At 39.5% G+C, this 21362-nt stretch overlaps 1 protein-coding gene across 2 annotated transcripts in view; it reads right to left on the bottom strand.

Moving 5' to 3' along the window:
* Positions 1-429: 429 nt before the first annotated feature.
* ADAMTS6 (ADAM metallopeptidase with thrombospondin type 1 motif 6) overlaps positions 430-21362 on the bottom strand; it is a 305810-nt gene continuing 284877 nt past the window's right edge. For both annotated transcript variants that reach the window (XM_073905405.1, XM_073905407.1), the window contains exons 22-24: positions 18593-18769; positions 15988-16144; positions 430-3568 (exon numbers count right to left, since the gene is read on the bottom strand). In XM_073905405.1, coding sequence (XP_073761506.1) covers positions 3459-3568; positions 15988-16144; positions 18593-18769 — 444 coding nt within the window. In that variant the 3' untranslated portion in view covers positions 430-3458. The remainder of the gene's footprint in view (positions 3569-15987; positions 16145-18592; positions 18770-21362) is intronic.

Genomic DNA, 21362 nt, shown 5'->3' with positions numbered 1-21362 from the left:
CTATGCTCCCTGTTGAATCTGAGTGGAAAAATCCTTCTTCAAGTTATGAATACTTTTGTTCAGCACCTTTTCCACAATGAAATATATTGCATCCTCTTCTATGCTAAGGAATTTACAGGGAAAGCAAAAGGAGAAGGGAGGCAAAAGAGTCATGAGTCTATCTGGACTTCCTTTCTAGGGTTAGAATAGCTAACTAGTGGCATCTGGGGATAGAGATCCACTAGAAATACCCAAAGCCCTTGTATTTAATAGTACTGAAATACAAATAAATGCAATCTCTGAGGAGGGTAGTAAGGATGCAACAAATTATCTCAAACCTGGATACTACCTGGATAATTTGGACAGTGTAGTGTGGTATTCCAAAGGATAGATTCCCCCCACTGCAAGTTTAGCACCAACTTTTCAGGGAATAGACAACTTTCATCTGAATCATTCTTACAAGCTGAATTTTTATTTTTACTAAATTATCTATGTTAAAAAAAAAATCTGTGCCTGGTGTGGAATTTCACTCCATCAAGTGTTACAATGACTTTTTCATTTTCATTACAAGCAGGAGAATGAATGTAGGACAAGTGTTAGGAAACATGGCAATAAATTAGAATATAATTTACAAAAGCAAAAAAAAAAGTAACAGTGTACCACATTAATACTGAGTATAAAATAATAAGCAACAACTAATCACAATAATACAAAGGTAATTTCATTCTGTATTATTAAGGATACCTATGTGACATTCACTCCAATAAAATTCCTAACGAAATGGACTGTTTGGGGAGTCATATGTATCTCAAGGGCTTTCATCAGTTGGGTATATTTACCTTTCCTTTTTTTGGCAGGACTTTATGCCAGTGGCAGGTACTGCTCTCAGCCATGGGGTACCAGTTTCCTGGGCTCCCTAAGTAGCCCACATAGCATGCTACTTTTGGGAGGGCCTGCCATGGTGGCTCAGCCTCCACTGAAAATCCTATCGCTAGCATTTGGGAAGAGAGCATATCACATAGCCAGCCACGGGGTTGACTACAGAGCTAGCAGCAGTATTGTGATGTGCTGTAGAATACGATTTGTTTCCCCACTCAGGTTTAGTCCTGTCACATTCTGTCCTCGGTTCCTTCTAGCAGAGTAATCCGATGCTGCGCTGTGAAGCTCTCTGCTCCTGGCCTTGCGACACTAGCTGCCCCCTCTTCTAACGTCAGTCAAGGGAGCCCAGAGCAATGGTCCTCACAACATTCGTTTCCAGGTGAGGCGTAGAATAGACTTAAGTCAGTAATGCAAGAAATCTTTTTGGAATAAAAACATGAGCTGATATTTATGTGGGGAAAAACAGATCCTGACAGGAAATCTATGCCTAAAATGCCACAGAAACCACTCATCTTTTATTTATTTCACCAGGGCACATTAGCACCAAGTTAACTGCTCTTTGCAAGGGACCAAGGGAATTCAGTGCTGGGGCCATGCTGCTCATGGGCTGCCTCGTCTTCACTGAATAGATGGCACTTGGGCTTGACTTCTCAGGGCAGAATACAGAGGGGCCCTGGCAATTTCTGTGTATTGTCAGGAGCTTTCTCTGGCAAGCTCAGGGACATGAGCTGTGGTGTTGAGAGAGAAAGCAGGCGAGAAAATAGGGATGACCACAACTGAGTGTGCAGAACAACATCCCATGCTGACTGTCCATAGCAAACCTGACGTTTAGGTTGGTTTTTGAAGTCTGTGAGTCTCTTTCCCTTTCTGAAAAAAGCTAATCATTCTACCTTAGGTCACGGTGTAGGCGATACACCTGACATGTAGTCTGAGCACACACAGTGATGGGTTTAAGTCAAACATACTCTTTAACTGCAAGTAGTATCTTTACAAAGTAGCCATTTGGTTTGAGTTTGAGGTGTTGGTGTAGCACGGTGTACACACCTGTAGGATACAAAGCACATTCATCAAGAACCTGCTGCAAGCTACAAGTGTTCAAGTACAAAACATAAACAAGTACCCTCTTTTTTTACCTTTCTTTTAATCCCACTGTTGAAGCTTTTGATGAGCATGATACGAAATTATTTGTGGATAGGGAAAATATGAGCTAGTCGATTTAATTTAGGATTCTGGATTTGATTCTAGAATTGACTTGCCCAAGAAACTTGGTTTCACATTTAACTGCCATTCAGAGTATCCATAACAAATACAAAATAGTTGGTTGAGTGACTATTAAAATTATGCTTTATGATCTTTAGGCTTCATGAGTTTTTCTTCTTTGGTTGTTATCCCTTGCCTACTTTAAAACTCACAGAAATAGCACATTTACGTGCAAGCACACTCATCTAACCCACACACTCAAAAGCGCCCGCACACACACACACTTGCTCTCATATAAATAAATGCCCTTCTGCCATATCAAAGAAGGGACATCTGGAACCCATCACAATTGTCAGCAAAAGGATCTGCCTGTTGTTACTGAGCCAGTCTATCTTTTGCACGGCATCATTTCAGTAAGCTCGACACGCGTGCAACAATCCAACGGGGCAGAAGCTTCTCTGTGGCTGGTGAGGATGTAAACACAATTGAGGTGGGGTGACTCAGAGAAGAACTGAGGCATCCTGTGTGATGGCAGCAAAGGGCCTGGTTCTTCGGCTCTACCGTACCCCTGGTCTGGCTTCTGCATGAAATCGAAATGTTTTTCTCTTAAAGTTTTAATGGAAATCTCAGCTTCACTTGCACAATGGCAAGTTGGCCACAGTCTTTTAGCACAGAATTTATAGACTTGCACAGCTGCAGTAACTGATGCACTGCCTTCAGCTAAGTCCTTCACTGTTGTTCGGTTTAATATAGTTTATATATGGCTCACAGCAGTGTTCAGAACAGGGGGATTATTCCTAAGGAAATTAGGTGGAATGAAGAAAAATAATACAAACTTTCATTACTTTTGATTTATAATTGCTCCTTAAATTACAATTAAAAGCCCATTTTAGAATTTAAATTGTGGTGCTGTTGTAGTGAGATAAAGTATAGTAAATATTTTTAAGCTATGACTTAAGATTTCTGAATCTTCTTTTACTTCCATAGTTGACCAAGTCATAACAGCTACATTTTAAACAGTTTTAAATACAAATGGATTCAGTGTCATTGCTAAGTCCATAATAAAAAATATCTTAATGGTCCAAGGAGGTAAACAGGCTATTGGATTTACTCGAAAGAACACAAACGTTCCACAGTAAGCAAGTCTCCCTGTGTTGTTTGGATCTCTCCGATCTGGCATTCCCTCCTTAATACCGTGTCCAGCACTTTGGATCAATAAATCCCACTTCACAGAAGTTAAAATAATATTGAAATCCTGTCAGCTAGGGCTGACCAGTGGTTACGTTTTCCACAGGGTAATGCATTTGCAAGGCCATCAGTCCTCTTCCTCTGGGTGGTTCTCTTTGATGGACGCATTTTCACGATGAAATGACAAGGCGCTCTCTCTGGCTTTCCGTGGGTCAGTGTCCTTGGCAGGTCTTACAACACATCTGTCTGAAGTATGCTCGACTACAGAACTTGAACTTCAGCACCAGTGGGCAATAAGCCACTTTGTTCACATCTTTGCACTCTAACGAATGGGGGCAGAAAATGGAAAACAATTAGAGGCACATAAACAAGTGCATAAACCAGCCAATGGGACTGCATGTTCGGCAAGGACCCCCTTGCACCAATCTACCTTGGCTTCCACATCCATGTGGTTTTTGTTTTTGTTTTTAAGCATACCCTGTCTGGTACAGCCTACCAGAAACATTCTTTTGATAGATTTTAACACAATTTAAAAAAAAAAAATGATTGCAAGGCTTTTCTCCCAGACTTTTATAAGTATGGTACATGCCCACTGTGTCTTGAAAGAATTACCATTTGTTGGGATAAGTGATCACTTTAGACAGCTTGGAAACATGAGTCATTTTTCTTACAGCGCTTTTATTGCTTCTTTCTCAAGGGTTATTTTATTCAGCAGTGCAAGGTTATCCAAAATCAAACATGAGTTGCATTGTTTGATACCAAAGTACACATGTCTCAAGAGAATCTCTGCATCTGTGAGGCATGGGGATGGGCCTGGGTGAATGAAAAGGATTGCTGACAGTGGCCTAGATTCAGCAACTACACTAGACAAAGAGGAAAACTTTGAGGGGTTGGCCTCAAATGGCAGCAGTCTGTGGGTTATGGAAACATGTAGAAATGTCTTTTTTTAATTTGGAAGTGAGACATGGCCTTCTTTTTTCCTATGTGTATTTTCTCCTCAGTGCTAGAATTGCCACAGTTGAGGTCTGTAGTTCTTGCAGCCAGAAGGTGAATAAATGATTCTTTCTCCATCTCCCCTTGAGGCTGGTTGCAGAAGATGGGGCGAAGGGGCCAGTGTAGAGAAAGGCACACCAGTCTTTGATCCTCAGCAGCACCCCTCTCACCCCCACATAACCCCACTATTTCTAATAATGATATTCTTCTCTAGTCCTCTGGTCACTTTTATCTGGGGATTTTAAAAATACTTTGTAAACCTAGTAATTAAATTTCCATATGCCTCCCAGAATCAAAGTTCCACCCTCATTTTTCCAGGTGGTTATACTGAAGCATCCTGGGTAAACTGCTGAAGGTATTTAGAATCAGGCAGAACCCTGGGTGAAGTTCAGTGTAACAGGACAGTTTTGTCGTTGTTGCTCGCTTGCTTATTTGCATGTTTTTTCCTGGTTTCAGAAATCCACTGAAGTTCTAAGAGATCATATACATGGTACACAAGGCATATGACAAACTTGAGAAATTATATGCGAAGGAATGGGAAAGTTTTCCATTATTAGTGAGAAGTAAGGTAACAATTTTATTGATCTCATGTTCCAGGCTCTTTCAGTGAAAGACTTAAATTTTAAACGGGAGCCCTCAATCTTCTGCAAACATAAACGCTGTCACCAGCAGACTCCCTTACTCACAATTTGACTTACAAAGAGAATAATAGTTAGAAATTTGAATAGAAACTTTCCGCACTAGGATTCTCAGTAAATTTAAGTTTTGGCTGAAAGAACGGCGGAGAGACAAGAAAAATTTCTTTAACCTTTGTACTAAAAAAGAAATCAGATGATATTTTGTGAATCAAGTATGAATTTGAGGTGAAAAGAGCTCCACAGATTTTAATTTGGAGGTCACTTGGCATTTTTTTTCCTTTTCCTCTCTGTCACGACCAGTAAAAAGTAATCAAAACAGGTTTAGACTAAGAATATTTTTGTGAGGGGGGAAAAAGTTTTATCAGTGTCACCAAGAGGGATATATTGTCAAGGTAATGCAATTATTAAAATGATGAGAAGGGCGCCTGTGTGGTTCAGTGGGTTAAGTGTCTGCCTTCAGCTCAGGTCATGATCCCAGGGTCCTGGGATCAAGCCTCCCCCGACCCCCCACAGGCTCCCTGCTCAGCGGGGAGTCTGCTTCTCCCTCTCACTTTCCCTCTGTGCTCTCTCTCTTACTCAAATAAATAAATAAATAAATAAATAAATAAATAAATAAATAAAATCTTTTTTATAAAATGAGAAAAACCAACATAGTATCATTCATCTTTAATTCCAAATCACCACCCTAATGGGGCAGCCCACCAGCAGAGACTACCCCTCAGAGTTGGCAGCGGGGCTTGATGGATCGCGTCAAGTTCAAAATAAATTTTAGCCAAAATATAGAGATGATTTAGTTGATAGATAGAGGAGGACTGGTTGCTTTAATAGTATAAGGTATAAAATTAGAAGCCAGGCTGCCCTGGTTTAATCCGTTTTCTCATTTACTGACTTTATGACTCTGAACAGTCTCTCTGTGCCTGAGTTTCCCCCTCTGTAAACAGGGATGATGAGAGTTCTCACTTCCACACATAACATGTATATCCTATGATGCCACTTGGAGCCGTGCATACAAGGTTTATCAGCACATGATAAGTGTAAAACATCGAATTACGACTGTTATGGGCGCCTGGGTGGCTCAGATGGTTAAGCGTCTGCCTTCGGCTCAGGTCATGATCCCAGGATCCTGGGATCGAGTCCCGCATCGGGCTCCCTGCTCCTTGGGAGCCTGCTTCTCCCTCTGCCTCTCTCTCTCTCTCTCTCTGTCTCTCATGAATAAATAAATAAAATCTTTAAAAAAAAATAAAAAAAAAATAAAAAAAAAACGAATTACGACTGTTATTACCACTATTAGTTATTACCTCGTACCACCTGATAACAGTAAGTTGTCCTTTGACTTTCTCCATGAGGACACAATATTTAGAGTACTACTGAGAAAGTGCTGTCCTATTGACATAAGTCAGTATTTTCTGGGGTTCAATTTTATTGGGAGATTCATTAGTCTAGTTTTGGAAGAGTTACTGGTCCAGGAAAATTCTGAGATGAGCAAAATACAAGCAAATTCATAGATTTTTCTTTTAGATTGAGACCTTGGAATCCGATTCCGTAACAGATAACAACTAATGAATAAAAAATATTCATAAGTTGTTCCTCCCTCCAATTACCCCACCATCCACCCAGTCAGGCTATTACAAATATAAATAACTCGGGATTCAGCTTCTTAGGTGGGTGCTGGAAATGAGAAGACTCTCTTCAGCATGCAGAGATGCAGAGCACAGTCCTTTGGCCAGGAGCAGTGTCTAGCCTCAGGGTAGGCTGGAAGCCAGCTGCCTGGGTGTCCCTCTCTGAACTTTCCAATACCCCTCTCAGGTTAGTTGCCAACTACAGTGATTCCAACCAGCTTGACTGAAAGCAGGAAGTCATTTGGGTCCTGGGAGCAGGATCAAGCTTAGAGAGGTAGGCACTCCTTAAGAGCGCACACGACTTGCCTGCCCCAGCACCATAACACAGTGGTGAGGGGTGGCAGACCTGGAGTGAGCTGGGCCTGGGGGTGAATTCTGGAGCTGCTTCCTCTCCGTATTTGATTGTCCTGGGCTAAGTTCCTTCACCTCTCTAAGCCTCAGTTTCTTCATCTGTGAAGTAGAGACTCATGACAAGACTTGCTCACAGGACCTGGTAAAGTGAGGCACACATGGGATAGTGCTTACAAAGCACAGGCCCCTCTCCACCCTACTCCCTCCCCTGGCACCTGGCGCAGAGGAGTCACTCAGTCTGTTAGCTCTCATTATTACCACCAACACATCTGCCTCTGAGATCAACCATTGTGTATTATGTCTCTGGGATCCCTGTCCAAATGTACCTAGGCTCTCAGGGAGGGTTACACGTTGGCATGCATAAGCAAAATAACAAAAAGATACTAAACAGAGAGCAGGTAAATCATAATGGGGTGGGGTGGGGTGGGGAGAGATGGGGGAGGAGCCAGGTCTGGGGCTGCCAAGATGGGAGGCAATAGGCCTTGATGAGATGAGACATTAAATGGAGACCCGGGGGGCTGCCTGAGGACACACAGCCTTGATGCACAAAGGAAGATCCCTGAGGAAGACCCCATTCCTAATTCTTGGTTTTGCCTTCTAGAGACTGCCCAGACAGGGAGAATCAATCTTTGTACTGATGGAAATCTATTTAACAGAGAAGATCAGCTGTGACTGGTCTTTCATTCTCTCAGCCTTTAATGTCACAAGAGCTTAATCCAGTAACGATTACATTAAAAATAATTTATTAAGGGCCTCCTATGTGCCAAGAACTGCTTGGTGGTTTTACATACTTGTATATTTAATCCTTTGATGTATATAAAACATCAGATTTACATAGATGGCAAAACTGAAGCTCACAAACATTAGGAAAACCAGGCTGGTCACACAGCTGGTCAGTCTAAGAGCTGGGGCTAGGACCCCTCAGTTTTGGCAGCATTCTTGGCATGAAACTACAAAAAAGATTTCTGCCTGTTAAGACTTCTGTATTCTTGGCTGATACCAAAAGTCACGGGTCAACCGTTGGTGGCATCATCGTCAGAAAATTTGCTCTGCCACCTTAGAAAAAGGGGAATTAAAAAAAAAATAACCTATACCCAACAGGGGGCTCGAACTCACAGCCTCGAGATCAAGAGTTGCATGCTCCACTAAGCCAGTCAGGTGACTGGAGAATGAGTAGGGTTTTATAAAAGGAGGGTTCTAGGGCACCTGGGTGGCTCAGTTGGTTAAGTGATGCCTTCAACTCAGGTCATGATCCTGGAGTCCCAGGATCGGACTCCCTGCTCAGCAGGAGTCTGCTTCTCCCTCTGACCCTCCCCCCTCTTGGGCTCTTTCTCTCTCTCTCTCAAATAATAAATAAATAAACAAACAAACAAATAAATAAATAATAGGCGTGTTCTAGGTCACAGGTATTTGAAATAGCCTGAATACTTTTCTTCAGCTTTACCTTCCTCCTTCAATTGTGTAAAATGACATAAGTGAAAGATGATTTGAGACACACCAAGAAGTTTTAAAGCCCCACTATTACAGAAAGCTGAATGTAATCTTTAAATATATTAGGAAAAGTTTTAAATTATACTGAGGCATTCAGCCCATCTGCTACTTTTTTAGCTTACCTAGAGAGGATTGACTTGTTGAGCTCTTGAATTGACTCACTGACATTCTGCTGATGTAGTCAAGAATCCTTAATTATAAAACTTATTCACTAGCTTGCTTCATTCTCAAAGCCATTAAAAATATGAAACAATGTAAGTAACGAATTACTCAATTCTATACCTGAAACTAATATTACACTGTATGTTAACTAATTGGAATTTAAATAAAAACTTAAAAAAAGAAATAATCTTCTCACCCTTGAATCAATACACAGTACAGTGTAAATTACATTTGCGATAAAAACCATTCTGGAAAAGCTCTGCATAATTAAACCACAGTTTCCTGATGAAATCAAAACAATAATAAATGTTCTGTTTTAGTTTCTGAATGATCTTCTTCAGTAGGCACTGATTTCTAGCTAATCTCTAAAATACCTAATAACCAAAAGCTTCTCTATACCTAAGTAATACATAATCTGTAAATAAACTATTATACTAGGAGACCTGTTAAAAGGAATCCTTTAGGTAGAATCTTTTTGTAATATAATTACTCTGTAATTAATCTACTTGGAAGGTTTGGTCTTCACTATCATTTTCTTCATACAGCTACGCTTATATCTAATGCTTTTTAAGTAGTGGAATCTAAGCCAGCAAGGATTTTAAGATGAAGGAGCTTGATTTTTCGCTTCTGCCATCATCATGTACCAGCTAAGTACTGTCCTGGAAGAGAAAGATAAGATACTCATTCTACCTTTTCTCTTGTGAGGCCATGGGAAGGGTGAGAGGTCCTACCGAGTGGTTTCTAAGAAATATTTTGTGGACCTAACTAGTCTCTCCTTTTTTACATCCCACCTCTCCCTGAAAATAAAATTTCACTTTACCCAAGGCCAGATATTTCTAGTGGGGAGAACAAGTCATAGAGTATTCCTTAATTCTTCTCAGGGACACTTGGGAGTATATCGAGGGCTGAAAGCCAATCCTTAGCCCCCACGATGTGAACTAGACCCATTATTAGAATCTGAAGTAAACTGCCACGTATGCTAGAGTGGGTCTCACTGGTAATCTGGGTTTTGGTAGAGTTGAGTGATAAAATAAGACAACCTGTTTCATAGGCAACACATGAATCTACTTATCATTGATGTGCAAGTGGGTTTTCCCCCAGATGCTTTATATTAATCTTTCAAATCTCTGGCCTAAAAGCCACAATTTCAAAATACTCACCATGAACAGAGGCTTATAAATTTAGGATGCAATTGGATTCAGCTTCATTGTGACTTTGAAGGCTTCACTTGGTCTAACGAGTACAAGAGCAACTCCTGAGATGTAGTGCTCTTGCATTTATTTCATAAAACGCTACAAAGCCTGGCTATCATTGGAGTGACCTGGGGTACATAGGGACATATCCTCTCATGACCAGGCTGGACCATTCAGCATCTTTCTAATGCACGCCCTGTGTGCCTGTAAACTCTTTATGAGATTCAGAGAAAGAACACAGTAAGTAGAGTTATGACTTAAGCACCTTAGGGTCTATCTTTTGGATTACAAAAGTGCAACCAGCTGTGCCTCTGTCAAACTGCCCAGGGAGATGCAGAGCCTAGTGAGAGGTGAGATGGCAAAGGCTGTGCATGCATGTGAATGTGTAGTGCAGGAGTCAGGGGTAAGGGGTGTGAACTCAGGATTTTTCCTGAAAAAATCGTACTTGATACGTTAGATAGGCAGACTGGAAAAGGACGAACTAACAAGTTTCACTTGGGAACGTGACATCATTATTCATTGCAGTGGGAACAGTCCACCAACTTTTCATTCTCGGAGCAAGACGATATCAACTATAAAACTTGATTCCAATTTCATCTCACCATGGACTAAGCCATTCCTTCCTCTCTTCGTTTTCTCAGTTTCTCTTTACACCCAGTCTTATTCCCTGGATGCCTTCCACATTCATCCTCAAGGTGGTATGATCCCAACACAAACCCCACGGTTCTCTGTAAACCAGACAGCCAGGAATGTGAACCTGACTGCTAAGGTGCATTATGAGCTTTTTAAAATGGCAAAGGAAAAAAAAAATACTCTTCCTCACCTCCTTGAAATCAAAGTCTTCAAATGACCTTCATTGTTTCTTTCACTGGTTTTAACACATCAGATGCCACTTTAAACCTCACATTCAGTAGCTGTTTTGTTCTGGGGGTCCTGTGAGATTTCTGGAGCTGTTCAGGCTTTCTCTGAGTTGTTCATTTGAGGGAGACTGAGACCCACCAAAGCCACTGTTAGACAGCCTGGACTGGTGAACCAATGCACACTAACCACACCTTTCCTGGGTTGGTTACCAGCTCATGGCACACCAGGAATTATTACCTGGCAGTAATAAATACTAGAGGACAGAGTGCCTTGTGCTATTGAGAGGCTGAAAAGACTTATCATTTAAGCTACAAGGGAACCTGAAACTGCATAAAGGTGAATAAAATGGCATTTGGGATAGAATTTCAGGTAAGCTTGTGTAGGACAATCCCAGATGCCAGATGTACTTTAAAAAATTACCCTGAGTAGTACTTTAGATGCAGTGATACCCAGTGTGTCTATAATTCACTCTTGGTTGCAACATAGAGTTACCTTCATGATGGCAGTCTGTCAAAATCAAGTCTATAATGCTTTAACTCTTCACTGAAGGCTTTCAAGAATTAAAAACTAAAGCTGATGTTGAATATGGCAAATTGTATCTCCCTTCTTACTTTTCCTATTTCCCTCTATTTATTTTTAATATCTTGATGCTCCACTTCTTAGTTTCATTCTCTTATTATTCTTGTTGTTTTAACCCCCTCCATTTCTTCAATCTCTTTCCATTGTTTATTTCATTTTTATTTTTAAAAATCTTACTCAAACTCCATTATTTTATTATGGCTTTTGGGGATGAATGTGCTTAACTCCCTTATAGATTCCTAAATTCCTTATCATGATTTATACTATCCAGTAACCAAAATCTAAATGGGAGTCATCCTGGACACCTCCAAATCTCTCATCCCGAGGTATGATTGTTCATCAGGTTCTTTTTATTCTTCTTTCCATTTTATTCTTTTTTCTAATTCATTACTCTCCTTCTGATTTCTACTATATCTGCCTTAGTTCAAGCCTTCACCATCTCAAGCCTGGACTCTTTGTCCACAAAAGGTTGACCTCCCTCTGCCCCTTCACACGCCTGCCATCCCAAGCATGTCACTCCCCAGTTTCCTTCACTTGTTCTCCAGAACTTGTAGATAGAGTCCTGTCTTCCACTGCATGCAGGACCCTCCAAAACCAAGTCCCTGTGTCTCTCTTTGTAGCCACATCTCCACTGCCTGCTCATCTGCCAACCCACTGCTCCCATACTGAGCTACCTCCATGCCCCCATGACTACATATACTCGTCCTCTGCCAGGAATGCCCAGCATTTCCATGTCTTCTTGGTAAATTGTTTCATACCTTCTAGTGCCCCTCTTAAGCTTGCCTTCTCCTGATGCTTCTGCTGATTACCACCCCCTCTGTGTACTCATGGTGACTTCTTTCTACTCTGTTAGAGTACTGCCCATATTGTGAAAATTATTTGCTGCCACTCCCACTAAACTGTGCTCCCTCTGAGGACAAGGACCTTGTCATATTCCTTTCATAGTCTCGGTGCCTGGCACATAGTAACATTTACTAAGTAAATAATAATGGTTGGGTGAATGGAGCACATTATTTAAAAACCATTACCTTGAGGGATGGACAGATAGATATATATGTGATAAATAAAGCTCAGGAAAATATTAATGCTGGAATCCAAATGGTGGGTGTTCATTGTACAATTCTTTCAACTTTGCTGTTATGTTTGAAACTTTTTATTATTTTCATAATAAAATGTTAGAAAGGGAACCAATTCCTAAACCGTGGCTATGAAAACAATTCTCAAGATTCTATCCATTTCACCCACCCCATGTATTTTAGATCATAAGGGATCTCCCTTAGTCCTACTCTGTCTTCGGGTAGAGCTGAACTAGTTTCTTAGTAGCCTCCCACTAACAGTCAAGAGAACCTGATTCTGCTGGGGAGAAAGGGGTCTTCTACTCTCCTGCAGTAACCAGAGCCTCCAGTATTAGACTTGTCTCCCAACTCTCCCTTAGTAACAGGCATTTCTTCTCTCCTTGGTCTGATTTTCAGAAGTCACATTATTTATTTATTTATTTATTTATTTATTTAATTTATTTATTTTTAAAAGATTTTATTTATGGGTGCCTGGGTGGCTCAGTCGTTAAGCGTCTGACTTCGGCTCAGGTCATGATCCTAGGGTCCTGGGATCGAGCCCCATATCGGGCTCCCTGCTCCGCGGGGAGCCTGCTTCTCCCTCTCCCACTCCCCCTGCTTGTGTTCCCTCTCTCGCTGTGTCTCTCTCTGTCAAATAAATAAGTAAAATCTTTTTTTTTTTAAATCTTTTATTTGGCCTTGAATATTGTCATCTGCAAGGGTGTGTCCTGGTATCATGGGAATGGCTTATGAAGCCGGAGAACTGAGAGAGAGAGAGAGAGATAGAGAGAGAGCATGAGCAGGAAGGAAGGGCAAAAGGAGAGGGAGAAGCAGGGAGCCCAATGAGGGGCTCGATCCCAGAACCCCAGGATCATGACTGAACCAAGGGTAGATGCTCAACTGACTGAGCCACCCAGGCGACCCCCAGAAGTCATATAAGATTACTCATATTAATTTCATGCAAGAACCTTTTCTCTTTTGAAATCCATGTTATCTGCCCATTTCATATCTTTACGAATGACAACTTATGATTTAATTCAACCATTTCATCCTCTTTTCCCAGGGCACACACTTGGTTATTTTTCCAACTACACATTACAGCTGGTTCACAGACCAGTTTAGTCTCTGAAGCTTGCCTTGATCTAAAAGGTTAAAGTCACTGGTCTTCCAATTCTACTCTCTTAGCACTATATCAACTGCTCCACATAACACCTTCTACCTTCCTTTTTTTTCTTAAGTTATCTTCCCTGTAAGACTATGAACTTACAAATGCGCTTGAATTTTCCATAATGAATGGCCAAAGCTGGCCACAACAAGCATTCAATAATTAGCTGCTGATGAAATGAACTGATAGTTTCAGGTATTTAAATGTATTCAATATATGCTATTGGGAAGCCAAAGAGAACAAAAAAACAAGTTATGACAGACATAACCACTTTAAATCTAATTTTGTAAGAGTGATCCTCTTTCTTTTCAATGAGTCAGCAGCTTTAGGGAATAATAGTTCTAAGATTAGTCATATTTTGCAGGAATTAATAATTTCCTAAAAGTTTCCTCCTTTACTAAGAAGGCTAAAAATACTGTGTTAACTGCTTATTCCAAATTAATATTAATAAAAAGTGATTTGGCCAGGCAGATTAAATGACCATCAGGTGTTTCTCCAAATAATTCAAAAAACCTCAGATTAACACCTATCCATTTTAAGAGAATTTCTTTAAGGCAGAAGTAAGTCCAGTTGCAAATGATATTTTGCCCACCCTGAAAAATTTGCATCTCCAACTGTAAAGCTTATGTATAATAATTAGCCACTATAGAAAAGCTTTTGGGGAAATTACTAAAATGCCTAAAATGAAGCTGTAAACAGAATTTCAACATATATATTGCTGTGGGTACGTTAAAAAGCCAGTTGTTTCAGCAATGACTGAGCCTGAATCTTTTGACTCAGGACAACAGTCATGCTAGAAGTGTTGCTACTTTATAATCAGAAGCTCTGTTTTTATGTTAAAATACCCTACTTAGAGAGTGAATTAATAGCATAAAAATGTAGTTGAAACTGACATGTCCTTGGGCTCTGCCAAATCTGGGTTCAAATCCTAAGTCACTACATCCTAGTCTTATAATTTGGGCAAATTACTATCGTTCTCCGTGCCTCAGTTTCCTCATCAGTGATACCAACTCTTGAAAGGTTCTTGTCATAATTATAACATGCATGTGCATGCACGCACACAAACGTACACAGATATTAATGTCTATGAGATATATAAGGTGGGTAATAGATATAAAGGGCCTACCATAATACCCAACACACAGTAATTTAATATGACCATTATATCCTCTTTTCCACCTCAACCTTATTTATCTTCCACCTCAGAAAGCAAAATGGACCTCTAGACCCGTGTGATTATTTGCTAATAATTTATAATAGATAAAGTTGTTTGCTGGTCTTATACAAGAGAGATACTTTTATTTAGACTGTTTTGCTAAGAAAAATACTTTGGTTTGTCATGGATTTTGAGTCCTTCTTAAGAGAAGAAAAGCTAGATTTCTAGAATGTCCCTTATCAAAGGGACAAAAAAGTAGATGACATCAGAGCCAGAGATTTTGCAAATTAAAATTGTGATTCTGAATTGGTATAGGATAAGGCTATATTTATCTGAAAGAGTAAATTATACAGTAAGGATATTGTGTTGAGGCTCAGATATAAAAACCAGTACATTTGCAAAGATGCAAGTTCTCTGCATCCTGTCATACAAGATGATTGCTCCTCCTAAAATAAAATTCTTAAGGAAACATTTTAAAATAGTGAATGTAATTTTTTAAAAAATCCTTTAAACTGGATACATTTGGTCAAAAGGAATAGATCTCTTCTTAATAGGTTCATGAGCACATAATTTTCATTTGAAAAATATTAACAAATTATGTTCAGGATAGTTCTCTACTTTTGTTTTAAGCAGAGCCCTATGACTGAGTTTCCTACATAATTTAAGTTAGTAGCTTCAAGATGTTCTTGCGCTGTATTTGAGCAGGGCTCTATTTTCATATGACATGGCAGTTTGAATTTCCTGACTATGCCATATTTGTCTTTATACTTCCCATGATTTTGTAACAGTGCTTCTTATATAGTAGCATTCAGGAAATTTTAAATGAATGCCTAACGGAATAGGCAAGATATATTTATTGAAATAAGATATAAGAAAATTCAGGATTTGGGCTGGCATCTGCTATTAATAAACAGATTTCCCAATACATAAGAGAAATTTCAGAGCCCAAAGACCTTTGTCTTCCTCTATAAACAGCTACGTAATTATCTTTTTCTTCTTTTCTACAATGAGAAAATTAGCATTTGAAACAGTTTCAAACATATCCTTTCATTATATGTATAGCAAGCATGAATTTTAATCTTCATGATGGTAGAGATCCATTGTTCTATCCAAAAAGAAACAGAAGTTTTCACTTCAAACTGTGGTTCATTAGAAATCATCTCTCTATTCTGGCACAAGTCAAACAGAATGCTAGGTTGGATGTGACCTTAGAGGTCACCCACTCCAATCTCTCATTGTATAGATAAGCAAACTTAGCTCCAGAAAGGTTAAGTGACTTATCAAGGTCATGTAGTTAGTGTCAGAGTTGGGGGGGGGGGAATGCAGGTTTCCTTATCACATCCAGTAAACATGCAGCTTTCACAAAAGCTCTATACAAACCACATTACAACGGTGGCTTTATGGGGCTCTTCAAACCCTGGGAACCAGTACACGTGGGTCACTAGGGGCCACAGGCCCTTTCTCCATGGGAAACTCACCTTCAGTATTGGAAATGGGGGTACTGTCACATTTGCTTTCACACTGCTGCATCGATGGGGGCCGAACAGTTTCTGGACAGTCACCAGATGCCTGTCCAGTGTAGGAGAGACACTGCACAGTCCTCATCTGCTGGCCAAGGCCACAATGAGCGGAACACTAAACCCAAAGACACGGACAGAAACAAAATAGTGATCTCAACGATTTTCAGAAGGTAAAAAGATACTATATCTTTTCAAATACCATATATATATTAGCTTTTAAAGTTCATATGAAATTCATCTTGGAGAAGTGTATGATTAAGTCATTCTCCTCTAGAATTGGTTTAGAAATTCACAGATCACGTGATGACCCTAGAAAATGGAAGCAATATCATTTCCAGGAAACAAGAGATTTCATGGGCTATTTTTCTAACAGTTCCAAGCAGGTGAACTGTCACAGGAGTATAGTAAGAAAACCCTCATGATGAAGTAGGGTAATAATGAGAGATTCTAAGGCTGGACATCCCTTGTGCTCCCTATTTATTATAGGCTTATGGGCAAGCAATCTGATGGTCTACTGGAGTGCTGTGAATCTGATCAAAATGTGAGTTCAGTGTAAGAGCAGTGACTGCTGTGCAGGTTGGTGACGGGGACCAGTTTAAAAAAAAAAAAAGAGCTTAAATAAGTACCTTGAGTTTTCTCAGGTATTGTCGGTCACACAAATGTGAACCAAGTAGCATGTCTCTCTCTCCTTTTTCATCTACTTAGTAATTCAGTTACTTCAGAATTGAAGTTACTCTCAGAGTGACTTAGTTTCAGCTGGGACTAATCAGCTGTCCAGGCTGAAGAATGAAGTGGGGTCTACCCTTTGGGCCTGCCACCCAGAATACCAGCAAAGCTGTGAGACTTGGGATCAAGGAGATGAGCTAGCCAGTGCCAAGACAGGTGATGGTGATGCTTACAAGGTAAACAAACTGAGGCCTCACTGAATTTATCTGAAAAAACTCTCAAAGCACTTATAGGACTTATAAGGATATTCATAGACTCATTCATTAAAAAAATGTTTAAATACAAAATGACAATAAAATTGGACCATAAAAATGTATCAAAGCATCCTTGAGAAGGTATTTTTACCAGTTGATTTTAATTTTAGGAAACTGAACTTAAAATATAGATGAGAAGAAAAGGACTTGACAATATTTAAAAGAATAATCTGAAATTGATTACTGTAAATTTGGGAAAATCACTAACATGCAAAAACTTTCAACTGACCTTTATACAATAGCGCATTGCAACAAAGAATATGTAAGGAAGGACACGTCTACCTGGTTTAAATAAAAATTAGGAGAGCATGTCTGTACTGATTCTTTAATAGCATATCAATTCCATATTATGAAAGAGTTACACTTCCACAGTGACACACATAATTGCTTATAATGCTTAACCTTATCATGTGTATTCCACTTAAGTATTTTATAAATTAAATACTGCTATACAAATGCAAATTATTAATTATTTGTTATACAAATGCAAATGTTAACTATTTTATGATCATACTTTTTTTGTTTACCCACAAGGCTGACTGAGCACAGAGCAAGTATATTTATTTGCCTTAATGGAGACTGAAAATCTTTTGCCCTTGCCTAAATGTAATGAAAGAGGTCCGTAGATACTGCTATACTCTAGAAATACTGAAGTTTGGCCAGAGTTTTACTAACTACTTCTATGCAATGCCATTTTTAAGAAGTAATGGCAGGTCCAGTCCAGAGCACACACAAAATCATACTGGTATAGTTATGTGCCATGATTTGGGTCTCAGATTTTAGGAAACAACTAACTACAAGGTTAATTATAAGACCACAGGAAAAGGGCAATAACTGTCTAGAAATTTACTTTCTGGAGCATTATTTTTTAGTGTAACCTAATAGATTTCCTTTTTGACATTCAAAGGAATAATACTCAATTTTCCTTGTATTCAAATATACCAATTCGTTTTAAAAGGATTTAAGGTGGCCTTCTGCAATATAACACAATTTAAAAGTCAGTGAGACTAAAGAAAGAAAAAATGTAAATTAGAACATAAAATGAGTCCAACAAAAATACACATGAAAAGCCCTATATACTGGCTTCCCAATTCATGATGTCCCTCAGATAAACCCACTGAAGAATAAATCTTAATAGTATTGCAAATACTGTCAATCACATTATCAACCTAATCCCCATACCTTTTCTGTGAAGTTAAGAGGAGCTACTTTGCAAGTAGGAAAGTTAAGACACTGGTATTAACTGATTTGTTCTTGAAGTAGTTGAGAGATGGGACTAGAATCCAAAGTTTTGTCGGCTTGCTCAAATATCTGGCCATATAGACTACTTCTTTTTCCATTCTAAGTTAAAATGTTAAGATCCAAGGAGTAGGTAGAAGTAGGAAGTGTGTGGGGTGGAAGAGACACAGCTACTTAGTCTATGTGTGGTAGCTCCTGCATGTGCCTTTTTTCATACTTGTATCTCAGACCTAGATTTCTCAGCAGTGTTACTCATCTCTTAAGCCCTCATAATGACCCAGTCAGGAAACTCAAGGGTCTCAAGGTGCTGCTTCAGCAGGAGCCCCCCAGTCCAACTGCCTTACCTGACCCCAGTCTCCAGTCACCCAGCGAGGAGGAGGGCAGCGACCCAAACTGCAGCGGATACGGACAGGGGGTTTGCTCTCTTCTGGACACTGTGTAGCTGGGAATGTTTTAGAGAGGTCACTGCTCTTGCACAGAACAATCCGATGCTTGAATCCTGGACCACATTTGGGAGTGCACTGGAAATGAAACAAATACTAATGAATAATGGCATTCTAAAGATAGAGGAAAATTGGAGGAAAGTCTTTCTTGAAGTAAATGTGTTTGGGTATACAATATGTATATACACTAAATGCGGGGCAAAGTCTTTCAGATAGGAAAATTCCTTAAGTTTTTAAGCAGAAGTGCTTTTATCTTTTTCCCTAAGGACTTCAAGAGCTAAACCCAAAGCTTGCTTTTCTTGGCTGACTTATTTTCTTCTTTTATTGTGGGTAGGTTTATTCCTCGATTCCTCCCTATCCTTGGCCACATTCAGCTGTGATAAGACTCTGCTAATTTTTGGAATGTGGAATCCTTGGTTTCCTACTTGCTGGGTGTAATCTTCTGAAAAGAATCCTTATGTTATTCGTAGACCATGAGAACTCGTCTTTGTGAAGCAAGCTAGGTGTTGACTGAGGTGTGTTTTCTTAGAGTGTGGTAACTAAGAATGCATAGCCACTGGTGAAGGTTTATTGCACAGAAAATCTCTGGACTTTCCCCTGTCCATAATGAATTTCCCTAAACATAATGAATTTGACTATTCTTTTTTTTTTTTTTAAAGATTTTATTTATTTGAGAGAGAGAGAGAATGAGAGATAGAAAGCACGAGAGGGAAGAGGGTCAGAGGGAGAAGCAGACTCCCTGCTGAGCAGGAAGCCCGATGCGGGACTCGATCCCGGGACTCCAGGATCATGACCTGAGCCGAAGGCAGTCGCTTAACCAACTGAGCCACCCAGGCGCCCTTGACTATTCTTTAGTTGGACCAGTCTGATCTTCATACTGAAGAAAAGATGTCACACAGTCTATTATTTACCTCTTCTCCACGTTAATTGTAATGTTCTTTTTCTAGAGTCACCTATTAAACCTGGTGATTGACTAAAGTCTCCAACTTTCTCCCCTGCATGTCTGAACCCTTCCTTAAAATCTGTTCTTCCTCTCAGTCAAGTGACGACCTTACCCATAACATTTTGAAACCCTGTTTCTATCCCTTTCATTCAAAAAAAAGAAAGAAAGAAAGAAAAAGAAATTTTCCAGATCTACTGCAAGAGCTATACTACACTGAAGAGAAGGGGATATAAAAATGAATAAGATGATCTCTACCTTCCAGGAACTTGTAGTTTTTTAAAAAGATTTATTTATTTATTTATTTTGGAGGGAGAGAGAGAGAGAAGACGCAGGGCAGAGGGAGAGAGAATCCTCAAGCAGACTCCCTGCTGAGTGTGGAGCCCCTACATCTCTCTCACATCTGTTGATTTCTCTCTGTCTCCACTGTCACTAACCTTACTTCAGACAAACATCATTTCCTTCATGTAATGTTGCACTGGCTTTCTAACAGGTCTCCTGTTTCTTACTCTTACCTCAGTTCACTCTCCAAAGCACAAATCCAATTATATGCTCTTGTGATTAAAATAAAAACATCCTTCAATGGCTTGCTATTGTCTTCAAGATAAAAATTCAAACTCTAAATATGCTTACTATACCCTGCTAGGAACGCTACGTTTACCTCTTCAGATTCATCTCTCCACACTCACGTGCGGTATTCTCTAGTGCCAGCCCAGTGCCACACACAATGTCAATGCTGCTGTCACTTCTGTTAGTTAACCACTACTAAAAAGAATGATGATAATAGCGGCTACCATTTAATAAACATAGTATATACCAAGTGTCATGCTAAGTGCTATAATTTACATAGTCTTCACAAAAATCCTGTCAGATGGCAATTACTACGCTGTTTTTAAAATGAGGAAATGGTCTAGAGTAAGTGGTAGAAAGTCATGCAGCTATTAAATGGCAGACGTAATGCTAACTCCTACTGTCTCCTGGATGTTAGGCATTACACTATGTACTTTGCAATTATTATCTCATGTAACCATCACAACAATCCCAACACTTCATTTTTCAAGAATCCAAGACATGCAATCATCTCCTGCGATCATGTCTTCTGTAGAATTAATAAAGCCCTGATTCCAGTTTCTTGAGCATGCCCACTTGTGTTTAGTCCTCCTGACTTCGCCCCAAGTCTCCTCCACCATCCACCAGTGTTAGAAGCCAAAGCCTTAGAGGATTTCTGTCACTTTCTTAATGCTTAATATTATCATCAATAATAACACTACTAACCTGACATTTCATTAGCATTTCACAGTTCACAAAACACCTTCAAATACATTATTCTCATATAAGTTTTTGAGAACAGTTACAGATAAGGAAAGCTTAAGCAACTTAAGGTGAAACAGATAGCAAATGGTAGAACAGGAACTAAATCCTAGGCCTTCTGATTCACACTATAGCTCTTAGCATCAGCAGAAACAAAGCCATGAGAACATACAAGAAATATTAATTAATTATTAAAAAATAAATTGAGATAAAGTATGAAAAGAAGAGTACTTCTGACTTTAGGGAGATAGGCAAAAACACGTAGGATAGATAGGAAATTCAATTTTAGTATTTCAAGCTATGATTAGTTCTCCATATTGGCAACATTTATTAATAAATACACTTGTGCCATTCCCCTCTCCCTTTACATTTTAAAAGCATATATATGTATATTAAAGCTGGGGACATATGCTCTTCCCT

This window comes from Callorhinus ursinus, unplaced genomic scaffold, assembly GCF_003265705.2.
Source record: "Callorhinus ursinus isolate GAN/ISIS: 27379988/994484 unplaced genomic scaffold, GSC_fseal_2.0 scaffold23, whole genome shotgun sequence".
Taxonomy (NCBI): Eukaryota; Metazoa; Chordata; class Mammalia; order Carnivora; family Otariidae; genus Callorhinus; species Callorhinus ursinus.
Note: the sequence above shows the minus strand (reverse complement) of the source record. Positions and strands in the feature narration are given on the sequence as shown.